The 21,761-nt window shown below is 44.8% G+C and overlaps 2 protein-coding genes across 6 annotated transcripts in view; one reads left to right on the top strand and one right to left on the bottom strand.

The window, feature by feature from the left end:
• The first annotated feature begins 1,026 nt into the window (after positions 1 to 1,026).
• On the top strand, positions 1,027 to 20,795 carry SLC46A3 (solute carrier family 46 member 3). Of its 4 annotated transcripts, none has more exons than XM_049647395.1 (6): positions 1,029 to 1,271; positions 1,987 to 2,199; positions 9,032 to 9,902; positions 11,490 to 11,573; positions 16,699 to 16,855; positions 20,182 to 20,795. In XM_049647395.1, the coding sequence occupies exons 2-6, from the start codon at positions 2,011 to 2,013 to the stop codon at positions 20,264 to 20,266; spliced, it is 1,386 nt and encodes a 461-aa protein (XP_049503352.1). In that variant the 5' UTR covers positions 1,029 to 1,271; positions 1,987 to 2,010; the 3' UTR covers positions 20,267 to 20,795. The 4 variants fall into 4 exon arrangements, with proteins under 4 accessions (XP_049503354.1, XP_049503352.1, XP_049503351.1 ...); XM_049647394.1 differs by having other exon boundaries at positions 1,029 to 1,572; XM_049647397.1 differs by lacking the exons at positions 16,699 to 16,855; positions 20,182 to 20,795 and adding an exon at positions 14,523 to 16,085 and having other exon boundaries at positions 1,027 to 1,572.
• Positions 3,321 to 21,761, bottom strand: part of POMP (proteasome maturation protein) — a 43,920-nt gene continuing 25,479 nt past the window's right edge. The window contains exons 6-7 of one of the 2 annotated variants that reach the window (XM_049647401.1): positions 4,914 to 5,042; positions 3,321 to 3,888 (exon numbers count right to left, since the gene is read on the bottom strand). In XM_049647401.1, the coding sequence (XP_049503358.1) occupies positions 3,872 to 3,888; positions 4,914 to 5,042 (146 nt within the window). In that variant the 3' untranslated portion in view covers positions 3,321 to 3,871. Of the gene's footprint in view, positions 3,889 to 4,602; positions 5,043 to 21,761 lie in introns of those variants that run through there. The other variant, XM_049647398.1, reaches the window with a different exon arrangement.

Genomic DNA, 21,761 nt, shown 5'->3' with positions numbered 1-21,761 from the left:
TCTGTGGAATAAAAACAATTTCACAGGATAACATCAGACAAGGCCATTCTTTGACCATGGTCGAGACAAAAAAGACTGCTCCACAGTCTTGTTGGAACACAGAACGTGAGCATGGTCTAAACCACAAAAATGACAAAAAATGTCTACCGTAAGCTACTTCTTTATCAGTTATGGCTTTAACCTCCATTTATGTTCACTCCTTCTTACTAAGAATTAAGACACCCAATCATAGAATTACCCCTACTTCCTGACAGCATCCAATACGGGGGGGGGGGGGGGGGAAGGGGGGCTTGCTTTCTTGAACCCTTCCCACACATCACTTATGCCCAAATCCCATGACAAATTCTAACACTTCTACTGAAATACCCCATTGCTCCCCATTTATGTATTCCTCCTCCTTACAAGAAGTCCTAAACCTAACTTCAGGTGTGGTCCTGGCGGGCTTGTTGGAAGGCACTGGTACAGTCCCTCCTTTGTCCCAAGGCTACGCTGTATACACGTGTTGAGGGTTCATTAGAACAATCCTGTAGGGCTGTTATGCCCACTTGACAAAGAAAGGTTCATAGAGATTAAATAATTTGCCCAAGGTCACACCGCCAGGAAGAGCCAGAGACCACATTTCAGACCCTTTGCCAGGAGCACTCTCTTTCCCTGCACGGGCGCCCCCTACCCCGTCCCCCTTTTCTGCGTTTCTTAGGGCACTTGCCCTGCCGACCCGGACGCTACAGGGAACTGCATCCCACACACGTTACTTTTGCAACAGATCTCCGTGTGCTTCTGCGAAAAACGATGCTCAGACCCAGAAATGTTCTTCCACTGCAGAGCCCTAAAGCGAGACCTCTGCGCTGCCCTACAAACAGCTCGGGCTGGCGGACGGCTGCGCGGCGCCAGGTTTAGCCTGGGGCCTCTGGGGGCGGGTTCACGGGAGCGACGTCGAGCGGACCAATCCCCGCGAGGGAGCCAGACACCGGGCCCAATCGCAGAAGAGCCAGGCAGGACAGGGACAGCCACGCCGGCGGCGACCCCGGCAGCCAGCGGCCCCGCCCTCTCGGCCGGCTGCGGTGCTCCGCGGGCGGGGGCTAAGCCTCTGTCTGGAGCCGACCGGCAGCGGGCCCACAGACCCACCCACCGACCCGCGGACAGGCTGCCCACCGCGCAGGGAGCAGCCGCCCGTGCTCCCTGGGGCCGAGTCCGCAGGGCCACCGAGGAGCCGAGCGGGGGCTGCGCAGTGACCTGTCGCCGTCGTCACTCTGGACGCCGGAGTGCGCTCGGTTGGTTTGCTTTAAAATGAGAGCTTGAGTTTCCCCGACAGGTGCATTTGGTCGAATTCAACGGAAATTCCCCTCCCCGTCCGAGCGCGGCGGCCGGCGCAGACCCGGCCCCCGACCCAGGCGGCGGTCAGTGTCCCCGGCGCGTCCCGGGCCGCCCCAGCCTCGGGAGCACTTGCTGCTCGGCAGGCGCCCGGAGAGCGCAGGGCACCCCCTCCCCCCCAAAGAAGACAGCCCCCGGGGATTCCGGCCCCGAAAATGATCAGACCTGCGCCTAGCCTGGCAGGAAGACTGTAACCGTGGGGTGAGTTTAAACGAGAAAAAAATCCCTTTATGATCGGGAGCTGCTTTTTAAAGGCCCCCTTCCTGTCCTTGTTAACGAGCAGCAAAATAACAATAACAAACAGTTGCGCAATTATCGCGTTCCCGGAGGAACCTCATTGTTTGCCTTTTGAAAACCGGTTGGCAGTATATACAATGTGGGGACTGTGGTGAGATGATTCCAAACGAAAATGGGTGACAACTTACTAAGATTATTTTAAGGCGGTTTGAGCCCTGAAAGGTCATACTTACTCTTAAAAATAGTTAAGTACGATAGTCACCGGTTTACTGCGTACCCGATTCCAAAGTGAAAATTAATCTCTTACGAACTGCTTACTGCTTTCTGTTCCCCAGTTACTCCACAAAACTCCTCTAACTTCCCCGTTCTTTTTAACAGAATTCAACTACCTACCCAGGCAACATGAAGATTTTCTTTGTAGAACCTGCCATTTGCCTGAGTGCATTTGCTATGACTTTGACTGCCCCACTGACAACACAGTATGTGTATAGGAGAATATGGGAAGAAACCAGCAACTACAGTTTTGTGTCGGATAGCAATATTTCTGAGTGTGGAAAAAATACAAGCAGCCCAATTTTTGCATTCCAGGAGGTAAGACATTAAAATATCCCTAAAATGTAATAAAAGGGGAATGTGTAAAGGCGTTTTTGATGAAAGAGGGCATTGCACTCATCATACGTTGATCTCTCAAGGGTCACCTTAAATGCTCCGAAATCCCAGGTCAAGAGCCTTTATTCAGTTCTCCTGTTTGAAGTTTCCTGACACCTTTAATCTGCCTCATCTTTTTTTTTTATTTTTTATTTTTTAATGTTTATTTTTGAGAGAGAGACACAGAGTATGAGCAGGGAAGGGCAGAGATACAGGGAGACACAGAATCCCAAGCAGGCTCCAGGCTCTGAACTGTCAGCACAGAGCTTGACCCCGGGCTGGAACCCATGATCTGTGAGATCATGACCTGAGCTGAAGTCAGTTACCCCAACCGACTGAGCCACCCAGGTGTCCCTAATCTGCCTCTTCTAAGTAAAAGCCCCTTCTTCTGTGACATTGGTGCTTCTCCTTTCTTAGAAAATTTCAGCCTAGTCTCACCTCCCCAGGGGCTCTTTCCTCCTCCTCCCCCACCCCCATCCCAAAGCCTGAAAGTTGGACCACAGCCAACTGGAATGAGTACTCGGTGGTCCCAGCGGCCGGGGGAAACAGTGTTTCTGCCTTTCCCTGGCTTGCTTCCTTCCACCACCCCTCCTTCTGCCTGTACATGACCCAGTTTTCAGTGACCCCATAAGTAGCCCATCACTGAAGACTGTGGACCTTGGGGCCAGTGTCCTTCATGGACTTGTAGGGGGCAGGCGGCAGCATTTGTCATTCATCATTTGGTGTTAGCAGATCAGCTTTGACTCCCAAGTGCCCAGGAGCAGCTGTGGGAGGCTGTCTGCGGAGGGGAGCACTCACTTTGGTTCTGAGGACACTGAAAGTGTTGAGCCAGATATTACAGAGCCTTACCTTCTCCCTCTCTGGCCTCCTCCCCCAATTTTTTATTTGTTTCAAACAGGAGGTACATCACCATCCGCCGGCTCCCTCAGACAGTTTTTAGCAAAGTCTACCAATGTCCAGATGCGAAGGAGATAGCATTTAGATTTGGAATTGTTCCCCCAGACGGCGGTTCTACACCTTGAACTCTTCCCCTAGGGGATACTTTGTGATGGCAAAGAGTGGCACCGCCTCACCTCTCAAAGGACAAGAAGAGTTTGGAGGAATTCAAGTCACTTGCCTAGCCGGCTCTCAGATTTTCTCCTCAGGAGAAGGGGATTCAGGTGTGACTGGGCGAGGAGTCTGAGGCCTAGAAGAAATGGCCAAGGGCCCAGAAGGAAGGCTGTGGCGCTTCTGGAGGTGGCTCCCCAGGTGTCAGGTAGAACCTTGCTGGGCTGAGGCCTGGCCTTTGGACACAGCTTCTGCCGTTCCTCATTTCCATGGGAGAAATTTTCTTGGAACTGATAATTGCTGGGAAGCCATGCAGACATCAGGGTTCTGGCCTAGAGTGGGGTCGTAAAAATAGAAGGGCCAAGGGTCTCACCTGGTGGTTTTGTCTCCTGACTTTAAGAATGTTCCTTGGTGCGCCTGGGTGGCTCGGCCGGTTGAGCGTCCGACTTCGGCTCAGGTCATGATCAGGTCATGAGTTCGAGCCCCGCGTCGGGCTCTGTGCTGACAGCTGGGAGCCTGGAGCGTGCTTCGGATTCTGTGTCTCCCTCTCTCTCTGCCCCTCCCCTGTTCATGCTCTGTCTCTCTCTGTCTCAAAAATAAATAAACGTTAAAAAAAAAATTTTTTTTAATAAAAAAAAAAGAATGTTCCTATATATATTATATATCTTATATATAATAATTATATTATATAAATATATATATATTTTATAAATATTATATATTTGTATTAATAAATATATGAATATATAATTCTATATATTTATATATTATATATATAAACTCCCAGGGAGTGAAAAGGTTCAGTAGGCTCATCAGTTTCTATATTGGATTCCATGCTTTCCTACAGCAGACACCTGGGAGCAGTGGGAGGGACAGAGGGGGAGAGGACTTGAATGTGTGGAAAAGTCTGCTGCCCTTGCCCTCCCAGAGTGAGGGGAGACAGGCCGTGGTTCAGTCACCTTGGTGGCCTCTGTGACTGTGCAGGTGATGAGTACTGGCCGCCTCTGGCCTTACCCAGCTGCTGAGAGGCCCCCACTGCCCAGAGCAGTGGTCTCATTTTGAAAATTTCTGCCCAGTGTTTAATTGTTGTTTCATTAATTGTTTTTTAATGAGATTAATATTCAAGAAAACATAGTGCCCTAGATCCCTTCTCTTAAAGTTGGTACTCTAGAGCTACAGATCCTTTTTCTCAGATTGGGGAACTAGAAAGCATGACTGTCCCCACCCACAATTGGGACAGGGCGGGCAGGCCACTCGCTTTTTGCTCCTTAGGTCACAGGAGCATTTTTGCTTCCCGGGAGGCACCCCCATCTCCTTCAGCATTTCCCTCTGGCCCCTTTTCTGGATACTGTTCCTGCTCAATATAAGAATATTCTCTTACCTTTATTTTTATTTTTTTAATGTTTCTTTATTTTTGAGAGAGAGACACACACAAAGTGCAAGTGAGGGAGGGGCAGAGAGAGGGAAACAGAGAATCCGAAGCAGGCTCCAGGCTCCGAGCTGTTGGCCCAGAGCCTGACGTGGGGCTCGAATTCACAAACGGTGAGATGGTGATCTGAGCTGAAGGCGGACACTTCACTGACTGAGCCACCCAGGCGCCCCTCTCTTACCTTTAAATCCAAGGACAAATGTTCCCTGTTTCAGGACCTTCCTTCTCAATTCCCAGCTCTGCTGGGGGTGGGTGCTGGGCACTTGCTGACTTAAAGAAATTGAGGGGTTTGAGAATTGTTCTTGTAACCCTAAAAATAAAATGTCATAGGACACACAGAGTCAGTCCTGAATAAAACAAAGGATTTTTTTCAGTTCAAATTTTTCTTTGCCACCCCCCCAAAAGACCAATTATTTGTAAGAAGAGTGCATAATACAATAGTGTATTGAACTTCTTACTGTGATACCATATTTATTTATCCTTCTATATAACAAATACACAGACACAGACACATGTATTGGAATGCAAGATAATAATACGAATTTCAGGGTATAGATAGAAGAATAAACTAAGCTATTTCACTTATACTTAACATTTTGAAACTCTATATGAATGAAAAGTCTTATTTTTCAACCTAGTAGGGTCAAATATATATAGACATATAAATATAAATACATATAAATATTCATCTAACCTACTTTCCAAATCTTTGAGTTTTCTGAGTCTTGTGACTATAAGATGCACCTACATACTTCTCTTGAGCAAGATTCATCTCTAAAGGGCCTCTTAACAAAATGGCAAGGCTGTGGGAAGGACACTCTCGGCTAAAGCAGAAGAGGTAGGGAATTCTAAGCATGTTTGTTGACTTGTGTGGAGGAAGGAATTTTGAAGCCCCTTGCCATCCTCTCCTTCCCAGGTGAAACGACTGGTTTTGAGGTGCTAAACTGGCCACTTTGGTCTCTTCTCTTCAAGTGCTATCAAGACAGGGACCCTGCTAGTTGAGGGGGCAAGTTGGTGGCAACCAGATCGTGAAATTGTTCTTATTCAGTAATTTACTTATAACCCTTTTAATAACTAACACAGTCCCTTATTACCAGCAGATAGAGAATGTCTTCTACTCAATTGTAATTACTATATATACTACAGCCTATGGAATTGTGACTCTTTGAAAATTGATATTCCTTTCCTTAATGTAATTTACACTTGTCTCAGTACATTGTGCTTCTGTTCGGTCTTTTTTTTTTTTTAGTTTTATTTCGAAGTTTATTCTGAGAGAGAGTGTGTGAGTGTGCGTGCACGAGTGAACGGGTGGGAGAGAGAGAGGACCCCAAGCAGGCTCCACGCTGTCCGTGCAGAGTCAGGCGCAGGGCTCGAACTCATGAACTGAACCGTGAGATCATAACCTGAGCTGAAGTCAAGAGTCGGATGCTTGAGCCACCCTGTTCAGTCTTGTAGAAGACATAGCCCTTTTTACTCTGATTTCTTCCATTTGCCCTTATCTAATTATGATTCTCCAGAGTTTAAAAGGAACAGATTGCAGATGAGGAGAGAAGTCTGCGTAAGAGGTTGGGTTAGAAAGAAGACCAGATATGGGGGAGGGGTGGGAATGGGAAGAGGAATCCCAAACTGGAATAGCTTGTTGAGAAGCGGATTAGAAAATGATTGTTTGATTTACTTCTTTATTCGGTAAATATTTACTTGATGGCTTTTATAACCGTGGAGCTACAACGGTGTGCACAAGAAGCCTGCCCTAGGGGCGCCTGGGTGGCTCAGTCGGTTAAGCGTCCGAGTTCGACTCAGGTCACGATCTCGCGGTCCGTGAGTTCGAGCCCCGCGTCGGGCTCTGGGCTGATGGCTCAGAGCCTGGAGCCTGCTTCCGATTCTGTGTCTCCCTCTCTCTCTGCCCCTCCCCCGTTCATGCTGTGTCTCTCTCTGTCTCAAAAATAATAAAATAAACATTTAAAAAAAAATGTTTAAAAAAGAAGCCTGCCCTAGTAAAAATGAAACTACCAGAGTTGATTAAGCATGAACTTATAGTAGGGTCTCTGCGGTGTGCCTTATGTTGCCATGCTGACTTTAAATCTCACACTCACAACAGCCTGCAAGACAGGGACTCTTCATACCCCCCTCTTGTCAGATGAAGCTATAGGGATAAATAATTCGGTCGGCATCACACGCAGCTAGCGCGTCGCCTGTTTTATTTGCTTATTCACTGGTACAACCAGTATCTGTGGGGCACCCTGTGAAGCACTTGGTTGGAATCCGTGACGATGTGGCAAAGAAGACCGCGTGCCCGCCCTCCCAGAGCTTAGTGGTAGTGGAGAGGGCTCGCGGTGAGCAGCTCCATTAAAGTAACCCACCCTGTGGGGGTGGGGCAAGTCTCTAAAGAAAACTGTAGCCAGATAAGGGCATGGAGCCCTGGGTGGGGGTTGATGGGGTTGCTCTGGATGGCTCACAGAAGGCTTCTGAGGAAGTGACTTTCGAATTGAGGAAGTGAGCCGTGTGGTCATCGCCAAAGGAACAGCACGTACAAAACAAGCGAATGAGCGTGGAGTGTCTGAGGAATGCATGTGGCTGAGGGGAGCCGAGAGGCAGACCTGAAATCACAGAAGTCATGATATCGCCGCCCGCACTGTGGCAAGGAATTCGGATTTATTCCACTGTCAGGAAAGCCACCGAGGGATTTTGGGTGGAGGAGTAACATGAGCTGGTTGGTGTGTGTTTTTAAAAATCACTCTAATTGCTACGTAAAGAACGGGCTCCTTCTGAATCTAGATCCATCTGACTCCAGAGCTCTTAATCGCTACACAAAAAAGTGCAACTGAAGAATGATAATGGCCAGATGAGAAGGTTCAACGGGAGAGATTACATCTGTTTGGGCATTTCAGGCAAATCCAAGTTGGACTTGACTAAGGCCTGTGCCTGTAACACGGCGCATTTGGGGAGGGAGTGGAGATCATGCTGAGGAGTGGGGTCGGACCGCCTCCGGGTGGCCTAACATAACGGACACGGAAAGCGTGAGCTTTCTCTGGCAGGCAGAGGGCTAATAAGCAGGTGCGAGACGTGCCACCGGTGTGTTTTGGCAAGCCGCTCCCACCATTAGGGTGTGTGATCCACCAAGTGACGAGGCTGGGTCATGGACCGAGTTGAAGAGAGGGAAAGCAAGGTGCCCGGGGAGTCCTGGTGAGCGCTAGGAGCCCTGTGCTTCCAGTGGCAGTGATGGGACCGGAAAGAGGCAGAGGTCACGAGAAGCACCGGGTGTTGGCAGGCATGGGTGAAGGGAAAGGCCAGAAACAGAGATGACTGGAGCTTTGAGTCTTAGTGACGACAACACTTCCTGGTAACGGGAAGTTACTTGCGTTATATGGATATATAAAAATCAACACGGGCTCACTCTTTTAAAAGATCATTAATTTCAGTACTTGATTTTTCTGTGTGGTTCATCAGTTGTTCTAGGGTGCTTTCTAAATATTACGTGAATCCGTCTGTTTTTAAAAATGAGGTTAGTAATCCCTGTTATGAAAATGGCACATACTCTGTATAAAACTTGGAAAATACAGAGAGAGGTGGCAAACAGAAATCACCCCAAATGCTCTCCCTCAAACAACCAGTGCAGCGCCTGTAACGTCTTCCAGCCTGTGTGTGCCCCCGGGTGTGTTGGCTTGGAGATTGGCTTCCTTTACCTTCCTCCTCAGCTCATGGCGTGCTACCATCCGTCTTCGTCAGTGCAAAGCTTCTCTTGGGGTTTTATCTTATTTTTTAGTAAGGAAAGAAAGAAACTGGAAGAAACTTATTTGTGGAGACACGTGAAAAAAGCAACTGAGTGCCTCCTAAATAAAGGGCTAGCGAGTATGACATTTACACGTGATATTCATTGCCTTTTAAGTAGACAGAAGGATCTGTCACGGGAAAGGGTGTTGCTCTTGCTTGACAACAGTGGTCATGATCTCCGTGCTAGCTGTTCACAGAAGAAAGAAATATCCTTATATGGCCAGTCCCAGATGTCTTGGGGTCTGTGGATCCTGTATATAAGACAGACACACCGCGATTCCCAATTTTCTTTTTATGAGTGAAAGTCCCCACCACGGCACTTGAGTATTATGACTGAGCTTTGATTCCTGCGTCACCTCTTGTTATTTGCTTTGTGAACTGGATGAAGATTCAGGCTGTATCAAACCCATGCTGCAGAGATTCCTTGTTGGCGACGTACTGGAAAAAAGAAAAGCACGCACCGTGATATTTTCATGCATGTTGTCTATATCTCTGTAAACACATCGTCTTCTTTTTGTTTCTTTGCAGGAAGTTCAGAAGAAGGTGTCTCTCTTTAATCTGCAGATGGACATAAGTGGGCTAATTCCTGGTCTAGTGTCTACGTTCATACTTCTGTCTCATAGTGATCATCGAGGACGGAAATTCCCTTTGATTTTGTCTTCCGTTGGTGCTCTTGCAACCAGTGTTTGGCTCTGTGTGCTCTCCTACTTTGCTTTTCCAGTCCAGCTTCTGATCGCATCTACCTTCATCGGTGCACTGTGTGGCAATTATACCACATTTTTAGGGGCCTGTTTTGCCTACGTAGTTGATCAATGTGTAGAACAGAAACAAAGAACAATTCGAATAGCTATAATTGACTTCATACTTGGACTTGTCACTGGATTAACGGGACTGTCTTCTGGCTATTTTATCAGAGAACTAGGTTTTGTGTGGTCCTTTTTCATTATTAGTATGGCTCTTGCTGTTAACTTGATTTATATTTTATTTTTTCTTGGCGATTCATTGAAAGAATCTTCGTCTCCGAATGTTGCCATATCATGTAGTGAAGGCTTTAAAAACCTATTTTACCGAACTTACATGCTTTTTAAAAATGCTTCCGGTAAGCGACGGTATTTTCTCTGTTTGTTACTTTTTACAATGATCACTTATTTTTTCGTGACGATTGGCATTTCCCCCATTTTTATCCTTTATGAATTGGATTCCCCACTCTGCTGGAATGAAGTCTTTATAGGTTATGGATCGGCTCTGGGTAGCATTACCTTTTTCAGTAGTTTCCTAGGAATATGGCTTTTTTCTTACTGTATGGAAGACATTCACATGGCCTTCATTGGAATCTTTACCACCATGGCAGGAATGGTCATGACTGCTTTTGCCAGAACGACATTAATGATGTTTTTAGGTAAGATACAAAATGTAGCCTTAGAACTAACCATGTATTTGATGTTCATATAAAATGAATTTAGTCTGCTGGGTGAGAAACTTTTAGTTTAGTTTAACATTCTCTATTTAACTTATTCTAGTTCAATTAAGGCACTTTGCCAGGAAGTGAAAGCCAATTGGTTTAAAAAACACTAATGATTAACCACAATTTTCTAAATTTGCATATTTGCCAAAAAATTGTTTTGAGAAGCATTCTTCTTGTGAGTCAATTCTTCAATAGAGCTTTTTGCCAACTTGAATATTTCTTAAAGCGCTGCTAAGAAGACTACTTTCCATAAAACTTTTTAAAAATTATTTTTTAAGATTTTATTTTTAAGTAATCTCCACATCCAACGTGGGGCTCACTCACAACCCCAAGAGCAAGAGTCATACGCTCCACTGGCTGAGCCACCAGGCGCCCCATAAGAAGTAAAGATCATTACATAAAATAAACTCAAAAGATTTATAAAATTCACATTTGTTGAATATATTCAAGAAGAAAATTCTTTAAGACAGGGTTTTGCAAATTGGTCATTCCGTCAATTGGCTTTTGATAAATCATTTTTTGGCAAACTGGACTACTTCCTCAACTACCTACCCCACAGGTGGTTTCTGTAGGGCTTGAGTGAGATGCCACCTTTGAAAGAGCTAAGAGATCTGTCAAGTGGGACCTTAGGAAAGGTCCGATTTCATCTTTTTCTACAAAGCCACTGCCAACCTCTTGCTACCTTGCAGGGGAGCGGGGTGACCAAAGAGAATCAGGTTTAATGTCCATCTATATGGCACCAGGTGATCTTAAGCAAATTACTTAAGTACTGAGGGCCTTCATTTATTCTAATGTAAAATGGGCACAGTAGTACCTAATTCAGAGGGTTACAAGAATATTAGAAGAGATCACTGTAAAGCACTTAGCACAAGGCCTTGTGTTCAGTAAATGTCGGTTCTCCCTGTCTCCCTTAGAATTGCCAAGGTCAAGTAAGTTGATATATGTGTGAAAACTTTAACATCGTCTGCAAAAATAATCTATTACTGTTTTGTCAAGGAACTAGAAATGCTACTATTAGGGGTCATAATTTAAGAGGAGAGGTGATCTGGACTCATAAAATGATTCAGCACAAAGATGAACAAGCAGAAAGATAACCACTTTCTCGATAAGTGAGTCGATATACTAAAAGCATGCTAACACTAAGAATGTCAAGTCTAAGGAAGCAAAACCAGAAAATACATGAAGAAAGCTAAGTCACAACTTGCTGAACGAGAGGTCACTGTAATAATCAGGGAAATAGCACATCAGTCCCAATCGCAGTTCTAATCCCAAGGACCTAAAACCTCCATGAACTCTTGTTCTTACTCCCGGAATAACAAAGTAAAGTAACCTTTAGCTGACCCATCTATAGTGTATCTTAAGTCATGAGACAGAAGTCTACAATTAATTAATTCAGTCCTTGGATGCAATGAGGTAGGATGCTTATAGAAAAGGACATAGTCAGAAAGAAAGTATTTCACATTTAAAATTGGCCATTCGTTTTCTGACTTGGCCAGTGATTTCCCACCATTTCTCTTACAGTCAGGTTGCCATTCCTTTTCACGATCGTGCCGCTCTCTGTTCTACGGTCCATGATATCAAAAGTGGTTCGTTCTACTGAACAAGGTGAGTTTAATTTGCTTAATGAATATAATGAGTTTACAATCTGTTTCAACTGAAATCTATGGACAACCAATGTTTGATTCCTCTGAATATTCTACAACACTTTTTTTGTTCAGAACGCCTTTTGAATTAAGTGGTAAGCAAATTCTGTGTTCGGTAGAGGCTTATGTTCAGGCAGGGGTGCCCTGCCCAGGGTCTCCCGCTTTAGAAGGCTTGCATCTAGCCAGGCCTTGCCTCAAGAGGAGAGGAGTGCTCAGGGCCCAGGCAGATGCCCACCCGGGAGCTCACAACACCTCCCCCTTCTAGACTATACTCTGGGTATCCGGGACCCATAATTCCCAGCCAAACAGTTTTGGGTTCATGTCTTTGAGTGCCTGGGTGGTCCTCTTCCTCAGACCCTTTCTCCTGAGGGTAGACCGTGTGTTCCCCTCTAGACCAAAGGGGTAGCCAAGCCATCACTCTTCATAGAACTAGCCCAACCTTGGCATTGCAGAGTGGGGTGTGTACAGCCATGTGTAAATGATCCTTTTTGAGCAGGATGGAGCGAGAGATAGAACACAGCGTGGGCGGACTGCACCCTGCACCTGGGGACTGAGGGCCAAGGGCCAGCTAGCTCGGCCAGTGCTGCCATGTTCCTCCACAGAACTCCAAAGAGTCTGAGAATTCGGAGTCTGTGTCTGACCTTCCAAATCATCGTGAAGGTATAGAAGGCATATTTCTCAGAGCGGGGAGTTGAAACATAGCTTACTGAACAGTTTGTTCATTAGAACTGTAACTCACAAATACTTACAATATAATATATAGGCTTCTAAGTGTATTCTTACACTGGACCCCACAAATGTTAGAGCTGGGCCTGAATTAGAATCCTAGCAAAAACAGGATCCCACTCGGCTGGTTCCATAGCGACTTTCATGAAGTCCAAGCAGTATGGCGGAGTGGGCAGTGGAGAAGGCACCCAGAGAAGGTGGCCCAAAGAGGGAGCAGAGACAAGACACTACAAGCTTTCTCTCCACCTTCATCTCGTTGACCAAGTGCAACAGAAAGTCAGATTAGCAAGGAAATCCACGTCATTCGATAGGAGCAAATCTATCAGCCTCCCAAGCACAGAGCAGGACACAGGAGATCAAACAGCTGAAGTGGGAGGGCAGAGAATAACCAATACAAAAGGACAACAAAATTAAATTCCTAGTTAGAACTAGTTACTAGTTAGATATTAGGCATATCTGTACCATGTGAATATTGTTAGATTTTGGAGCTTTCTTTTGTTTCATGCCTCAGCCTGGTGCAGACATTCATATTAATTGTTGATGGGCCATTCATATCTAGGCTGCTGTATTGATGGCAGTTTAGTCAACACTGGGGAAGACTGCTAATTCAGTGCCTTTAAAAATATATTTCTTGATTCTCTTCCACCCATGTCACTGTATATGCACACAGCTGCTTATAGATTATGTAATGATGATTGACTGGAAAACCACTTAGGAATATGAAAATCTGTAACTGTAATATGTAAAAATATACCTGCTTCTTTGGGTTACAGTGGTTTCTTAGGTATGACACCAAAAGCACAACAACAAAAGAAAAATAGATAAATTAGACTTTATCCAAATTAAGAGCTTTTGCACTTTAAAGGACACCATCCAGAGAGTGAAAAGACAAGCTACAGAGTGTGAGAACATATGAGTAAATCACATGTCTAATGAGGAACTTGGGAGGTGGGGGAGGGGAATGGATGAAATAGGTAAGGAGGATTAAGAATACACTTATCTGGATGGGCACTGAGTAGTATATGGAACCTACTGGATCACTGTATTGTACACCTGGGACTATTATGACACTGTGTGTTAACTACACTGGAATTAAAAAAAAAAAGAAAAAACCAAAAGACAACCCAACTATATAGGCAACAGATTTGAACAGACATCTCTCCAGAAAGCTGTACAAATGGCCAAGAATTATATGAATAAGTGCTCAACATCATTAGCCTTCAGGGAAATGCAAACCAAACCCACAGTGAGACCCACCGGGATGGCTGAAATGGAAAGACCACCACAAGAGATGGTCAGGACGTGGAGAACCTGGAACCCTTCTACACCGCTGGTGGGAACATAAAACGATGCACCCGTTTTGCCAAACCAGTTTGGTAGCTCCTCGGAAAGTTAAATAAAATTCCCTTAGGACTCAGCAATTCCATTCCTAGAAATAGAATGGAATTGAAATCCCAAAAGACATGAAAACATATGCCCACAAAAACCCCTGCACACAAATGTTCACAGCAGCATTATTTATAGTAGCCGAAAAGTAAAGACAAATGTAAACGTCCACGAACCGATGAATGGATCGATGCCATGTGGTATATCGGCCCAATGAAATATTATTTGGCAAGAAAAATAAAGTACTGATGATACCCACTACCCCATGGATGAACCTTGAAATCATTGTGGAAAATGAAGAAGCCCGACACAAAAAGGTCACACGTTGTCGTATAAGTACTCCCATTTATGTGAAACGTTCAGAAAAGGCAAGCCCGTGGAGACAGAAATCAGGTAAGTGCTGTCCAGGGCTGGAGAGAGAGGGAGCACTTGCTAAGGGGTACGGTTTCTTCTGGGGCGAGGCTGCGCAGCTCCGTTAACTGTGCAGTTTAAAGGGGTGAGTTCTAGGGCGTGGGAATTATACCTCGGTAGAGCTGTTCAGGAGAAAAAGAAACATCTGCCTGCTTCACAACTTGGAGCTAAAAGACACTTCTCAGAGCGCCTGGCTTGTTTTGGTTTTTATTTGGTGTGGTCTACTTTACAAAGGCTATTTAAAGTGACACTTTAAAATGTTTTGTGTTTTGGATTGTCACTGAGGATGCCTTTTGCTGATGTCAGAGTTTCCCTACTGAGTATATTCTGGTCCTGCATTACTTTTTTAAAAACGGGATACCTTCGTGAAAATGTTATGTGCTTTAAGGTAACCGGAGGAGAAAGGAAGTGCCACAGAGGTTTTCATGAGTCTCTCAGTATCCCCATCATCTTGAATGAGAAAGGAGAGGAAACTGGATTCTTTCGGAATCCCTGTGCTCCATACGGCCGTGAAACTCCCAGCTAAAGCCACCCTGGACTACCTCTTGCCTCGCTGCTCCCTGCGCACTCTTTGTGATTACTTGGAACACTGGAAAAACACACTCGACTTTTGAAACCTACCGGATTAAGAAAAAGTATAGATACGAAACAATGGGCTGATGACTTAATCCAGTTTATCTCTGGTGACTGTGACACAAGTTGAACTGCTCGAGAAAGTTGAGCGACAAGTGAACCCTACCGTGTCACAGGATGGCTGTTTACGCCAGACACACGTACCACCTGGCCAGCTTTCTGTCAAGAATCGAGTTAGGTCATTGCAAAACAGGACTACCTCTGTCCAGTCTGTCCTCCATGGCACTGTGCCTGGATGTAGCAAGGGATCAGAAATAGAAGAAGATAATCGCACAGACAGGTAGGAGAACTTCCTCCCAAGTGAACTGACTTCATGTTTTATTATAAATCATGGAGGCAGCAGGTCTGTGTACTACTTGCTGATTGGTAACTGGGCTGTTGAATGAAGCTTTTTTTCATTCATTCGACAAATACGGGTTAAACATCTTCCATGTGCCAGGACAGACAGGCCCTGGGACACAGCAGTAAACAGAGTAGATGTGCACTTGGCATGAACAGAGCTTTCGTTTTAGTCAAAAGAAGACATGTACGTGAAAACACAGTATTCTTCAGAGATATGTTTATGTTTTATGAACATGTGACCTGTCATTCAGTGAAGAATTAGAAGCCACGTACGAGAAGATGTATACCGGGGTAAAAAGTCTCAGTAGATAAAAACCCATACGCCACACGGTCTACAAGACTAAGACCACGGGGAAAATTAAAACACGGACAGCGTGAGCCATAATCTGGTTACGAAAGGTGACCCTCATGCTTGCCTTTTCCTTCTCACCAGTCCATCAAATACAGTTATTTACATGATTTGCATTGTTTGTAGAAAAAACACATCACAACTTCTCATGGAAAAGTAAACTTGGCAAAGCAGGGAACAAGCACAACGGCTTAATGATAGAGTCCGCCAAAGCCACGTAGGGACTTCTACCGGGGACATCAAGAAGAGCGGGAAAACCAGGACAAAGTTTTTCATCTGGTGATGCCAAATAGGGCAAAGGGGAAGACAAGTACATCAAGATGACCCGCCTGTCCTTTAGAGGTTTAACCGCTCAGTCAGCGTGGTCTTGGATTGCAGACAGAACGAAACATTGGCAGAATTTGTGCCCCCTTTTCTCGGATTATGAACTTGGACTGACCACGCAGCCACCCTACGCTCCTCGAACGATGCTCCAGGGCCTGCCCTCGACCAGCCGTGGTAGGTGGGCAGGGGTGCCGGGCAGTGGCGGGATCCCCGCTCACTCAGTCTCGTGAGCCACCTCAGCGTGGAAGCCATTTCAGGCAGGGAAGGCAGAAAAGACTCACTTCGCATCAAACCATGGCATAACTAGAGCACAGACAGTTACTTGAGGAGTCACACAAAGGAACCTTGTGGCTGCTCAATTTGCCGGCACTTTGGAGGGAGGGATCCAGCCCACGCTGCAGAAAGCGTATGCCATCCTCTGTCTTTGTCTGCAGCTGTCACTTTTGGCAGATCTGAGAAGCAGATGAAGAGGATTGCTTTAACTCAGAAGGCTCCTCGGGTGGGACCTTTGCTCGTAGGAGCCACCTGCACATAGGAGGTGTGTCACAGATGTCCCCAGCTTGGGGACTGAGAGTGGGAAATAAGCTTGAACGTCAGGGCTGTGTAGTTGTGGCTATGCCTGCGGCTGTTCAGGGACAGGAGACTGTGGGTTTCAAATGTGTCAGCTGTCGTTGCCTTTTACCTTTGCCCTACCGACATCGGAACTATTGTGTTTTCACCTTCGGCCACATCAAGTCCACGCGGACCTCATGATCTTAGTTTCTCCACCTCAGGGACTTGGAGGAAATAGCTTTCATTCACCAAGCAGTGCCCCGTGTTTGTTTTTTCCAGGGAGTAAGTTTTCTCCCTTTGTTCCGTTCGTGGTTTTGTCACGAAGCCATTTCTTTTTCTCCTTCCACACCCTGACCCCAAACAGGTACCCTGTTTGCTTGCATCGCCTTCTTAGAAACGCTCGGTGGTGTCACTGCAGTTTCTACTTTTAATGGAATTTATTCAGCCACTGTCGCCTGGTACCCAGGCTTCACCTTTCTGCTGTCTGCCGTTCTCTTACTAATTCCAGCCATCAGTCTATGGTAGGTAATTATTTTCAACCGTTTTGTCAGAGGATAGCTGGATTAAATGAATTCCCTAACCTCACTAGTAAAATTACATAGATCTGTTAAAGTTGTTTAAAAAAAAAAAAAAATTCCAACTGGGTAGCTTTTAAAGATCTAATTGGCTCCACTGGTTGATTCACGAACCAGGCGGCCTCCCATCTAAGTAGAGCGGGGCTCTGAGGAGCTGTGCCAACTGGAAGGTTTTCATAGGAAAGAGGGTGGGTCGTGAAGTTATTAGCAGAGGAGAAGAAATAATTATTTCAGGCAGAGTCACCTTCCCTTAGGGAGAAGGGCAGGGGTCTTATTAGGGTGGATGACCTCATCGTTCTCTGGGGGATGGAAAGGGCCCAAGTAGCAGGCTCACCGGTGCTGATCAGAGAACTCCTGGCTTGACTGGTGAAGACGAGCCTCTGGGGGAGGCTGGGAGTGCAGGTAAGTTACATGTGAAGTCCAGGTTTGATGAGGTGGCCTAATGGAAACCACGTGGGGCCTGTGGTTTTCTTTTGAACGAAGTTTTGTCCCAGAATGTACTTTTCTCAGTAACTTTTAGACATGAGGACATCTATTGATAATGTTGAAGACTTAAGAAGAAAGAGACAATGACAAGGCTCACCATTACTAAGAGAAAGAAAGATTGGGTCAGACTCTGAATAGCCACCCCCTGTCTCTTTAGATATGAACCGATTAAATCAGCATCCAAGAATATGCATGTGTATGCGAATGTGTGTGTATGTATATATATTCATATTCAACTATGATTTCCTAGAGTATAATATCCCCTGGGGGGGTCAAAGATTCCTATAAGAAGACAGACTTTAATATGGAGTCTTGGGCTGATGACAAGAGCAAATAGTGTGCACTGAACATCAAGAATTTTCTTTGAAGAATGTTGGCTTATTTAGTGACTCCCTTTTTTAAAAAAGTGGTTTTTTTTTAACGTTTATTTATTATTGAGAGACAGAGAGACACAGAGCGTGAGCAGGGAGGGGTTGGGAGAGGGGGAGACACAGAATCCGAAGCAGGCTCCAGACTCCATGCTGTCAGCACAGAGCCCAACGCGGGGCTCGAACCCACGGACTGTGAGATCATGACCTGAGCCGAAGTCAGTTGCCCAACCAGCTGAGCCACCCAGGTGCCCCCAATGACTCCCTTTTTAAATGTAAATATCCAAATAAATACAAAGTACCAAATTCTATTTATGAATAGTACATAGAATAAAAAGACCAGAGTCATACACATAACAAGTATTTCTTTCTTCCTTTGCCTTTCAGTTAACAAAAAGTGTAATCTAACTAGACAAGCGGTTGCCGAAATGGCCAAGCAAAGAGAGTGAACACGTTCTATGGGGCCAACGCACTGGGCCGAGAGCTCTTTGCCCTTTCCTTGCGGGGCTTTGCCCAGTCTGCACGGCTGAGAGCACAGTGCAGTGACAGTGCAGTGACAGTGCAGTGACAGGGGTCAGTAGGAGGTGGAGCACAGCACATCTCTGCTTTCTCCTGAGCACTGGTGGGGGGGGGGGGCGCGGGGTGAGTAAGGAAAGTACCTACGTGCACAGGCCTTACCCGTTCTACCAAGACTGTGACCTCCTTGAAGGGCTGCCCTACGTCTTAATCATAGTAGGACCTCATTACATAATGTCTCTCTATGTAATTTTCATACCTAGATCTGTGTAAGACAGACTACAGTACTATTTACAGTTCCTCTGTGATTCTGATGAAAAGTGATTTTTACTAGATGTCTTTTTAAAAAGAGACTCCACCTGTTGAACCAGCAAAATTAAAAATACATGCTGTGCTATATAGTAAATGATGAGACAGTCTTCCGCATTGCTTGCAGGAGTGTTATTTGGCAGGATCATCTTTGGAAAGCAATTCATAAACATGTATCAAAAGCTTTTTTAAGAAGTTCGTAGTATTTGACCCAGTGATTCCTTTTAGAAGCACATCCTAAGGAAATGATCGGTAATATCAAAATTTTATGTACAGTTAACTCTGAACAGCACAGGTCTGAACTGCATGGATTCACTTACATGCAGATTTTTTTTCTATATATGCAGAACTATAATATACTTTCTCTTATGACTTTAATGCCATTTTCTTTTCTCTGGCTTTATTACAAAAATACAGCATATAATCCTTATGACATGCCAAATATGTGTTGATAGACTGTTTTTTGTTACTGGTAAAGCTTCTGGTCAATGGTAGACTATTAGTAGTTAAGTTTTTAGGGAGTCAAAAGTTATATGCGCATTTCCAACTACATGGGGCGTTCAAAGGTCAACTGATACAAAGTTTATGAAGACAAAAACATTTTTTAAATGACCAAAAGAGAATGATTAAATAAATGATCGTGCATCCATACCATATCACGAAAAATAAAAAGAATTAGGGAGTAGAAAATGGGTAATTTGTATTCTTCATATATTCATACATATCTGTTAATGAACATATACACAGCTAGATAAAAGATAGTTTTGCTTTCAATAATGCTTCTAATGTAAATGTAGATGGTCTCCTGAGATTTTTTAACCCTATACCGTTCAATATTTTTAAAAAGTTAAATGCTTATTTTTTTTTTTTTTCAACGTTTTTATTTATTTTTGGGACAGAGAGAGACAGAGCATGAACGGGGGAGGGGCAGAGAGAGGGAGACACAGAATCGGAAACAGGCTCCAGGCTCCGAGGCATCAGCCCAGAGCCTGACGCGGGGCTCGAACTCACGGACCGCCGAGATCGTGACCTGGCTGAAGTCGGACGCTTAACCGACTGCGCCACCCAGGCGCCCCAATGCTTATTTTTTATTAAAGTTTATTTATTTGAGAGAGGCAGAGACAGTGCGAGTGGGGGAGAGGCAGAGAGAGAGGGAGAGAATCCCAAGCAGGCTCTGCACTGCCAGCACCTGAGCCGAAACCAAGAGTCGGACTGAGCTACCCCAAGCACCCCCAAATTAACATGTTTTTTAAGTTCCAGGTGTCTTCTTGTCCCAGCTTCAGTTATAGGTATTGGACATGAACTTCAGCCACACCTACAGTTATAACTACTTTTTTGTGGACTATAGAAACTAAACAGTGGGATGGATGGACATTTCAGGGATCCGGAAGAGAAAAGAACTGTAGATTGTTTATTATTTTCAGAATGCTCTGCCTAGCAAGTCAGCTGGACTCGAAGTGCCAGTATGTTCCTTCTGTGTATAATTTGCACAATTTATTGCAAGCCATGTAACCAGGGGGAAGTTGGAATATAGATTATTTATTTATGTATTGCTTTGGTCACAATTGCAGAATGTCTTGTTTGCTTTTGCAGCATCGTCAAGTGCACCAGCTGGAACGAGGGAAGCTATGTACTTCTTACACAAGAGGAACCCAGTGAAGACACTTCAGACAGCTGATCGTGATTTAAAAAAAATAATTGGACACTCACATTATACACTCGGACTTCCGAGGACTGTAAACTAGTTCCATAATCAATAGTTCATAAATAATCAATGCTACATGCCCTTTCTTCTCAACTGAACAGTGAGAGAAACGGCCCCTGGCTCTAGCTTCTTACAGTACCATGCACTTTGAGCACTTTATGAATATTCTGCGATGGAGTCCCATAGATAGAACAAATTTCAAAACACTTCCCACTTCTGGATTTGGGAAAGAAACGGAAACGTCACAGTCTAAAGGGATTAAGAAACTTAACACAATCAAAAGCAATAATCTCCCTGACATACTCCAGCCTCTCACCCTGGGACCAAGGAGAACTCTATACCTCAGTTTCTTCATCTGCAAAATGGGTTTCTGACCTCTCAAAGATTTTGAAGGCATCACTGTTCAAAATTATGATGAATCATTCTCTGATAGGAAAATAACGGTAGAAGCTTCAAACAATTCTAGTACAGTCACACCTCTGCTTGGATAATGCTTTGTTTTACAGAGCCCATCAAGGTTCTAGGGACCGTGAAAGTTTCTAAGAGATGCAAAAACCTTAAAACGGAAGCACTTTAGAGGAGACATATTTTCACTTTTCCTAATACGTGTCATCAGTGACAGGTATGTTAGTGTTTATATAGGTGACACAGGGGTGACTGGAAAAATACTGTAAATAAAATTTTTTATAAAGAAACGTAAACACTGAGCAAGCAGCCAATCATGAGGTAATGTTACAGAGCCAATATTCATTCCTTATTTTTATCCAGGGATATCCATATCTTACTGCCTTAAACTTATCCTGAGACCCACCCTGGTCCCTGAGAACACATTCTCTCATGCCTCCTATCTTTCTATACACTGTTCCATTTGCCTTTCCTCCTTTGAGACATTGGACCTTTCAACTGTCAGCCAAATCCTGCTTCCTCTGTGTAGCCTCCTTGGCATTTCTTCCCTACTCCTATGCTCCCCCCGCCCCTGCAGGGCACCCACAGCACTGGGTGCATACTTCCTCGCATTTTCCACCGTCTCCTAATGTTTGTTTTCCTTACTTGACAATGGGCACCTTGAGGACAGGGACAGTCTTGGATTCCTCATTATATCCTCAATAAATGTTTGTTGAACTAAATACAAAATTTTGCTTTTCCTTGTAAAAATAATTTAAAGTTACATATTTAAGTAGCCACATGCCACAGCCATTAAGTCAACCTTGCAAATCAACTGAAAAAATATGCCAGCACTTTTTAAATTGGTTTATGGTATTTTCACTGGTCCTTCAATATCTCTGGGTTTTTTTTTTCATTGTTTTAAATGTTTATTTATTATTGAGAGAGAGAGAGAGAGACAGAGCTCAAGCAGGGGAGGGGCAGAATCCGAAGCAGGCTCCAGGCTCCGAGCTGTCAGCACAGAGCCCGACACAAGGATCAAACCCACGAACCGTGAGATCATGACCCAAGCCGAAGTCGGATG

The sequence above is a fragment of the Panthera uncia genome (genome assembly GCF_023721935.1).
Source record: "Panthera uncia isolate 11264 chromosome A1 unlocalized genomic scaffold, Puncia_PCG_1.0 HiC_scaffold_16, whole genome shotgun sequence".
Classification (NCBI taxonomy): domain Eukaryota; kingdom Metazoa; phylum Chordata; class Mammalia; order Carnivora; family Felidae; genus Panthera; species Panthera uncia.
This window is presented reverse-complemented; position numbering and strand designations above follow the sequence as displayed.

Bases quoted from the DNA above. Each gene is read 5' to 3' on its own strand.
- SLC46A3 (XM_049647395.1), top strand. From the start codon at position 2,011: ATGAAGATTTTCTTTGTAGAACCTGCCATTTGCCTGAGTGCATTTGCT. The intron at 2,200-9,031 runs GTAAGACATTAA...GTTTCTTTGCAG, and splicing joins CAATTTTTGCATTCCAGGAG to GAAGTTCAGAAGAAGGTGTC. The intron at 9,903-11,489 runs GTAAGATACAAA...TTTCTCTTACAG, and splicing joins GACATTAATGATGTTTTTAG to TCAGGTTGCCATTCCTTTTC.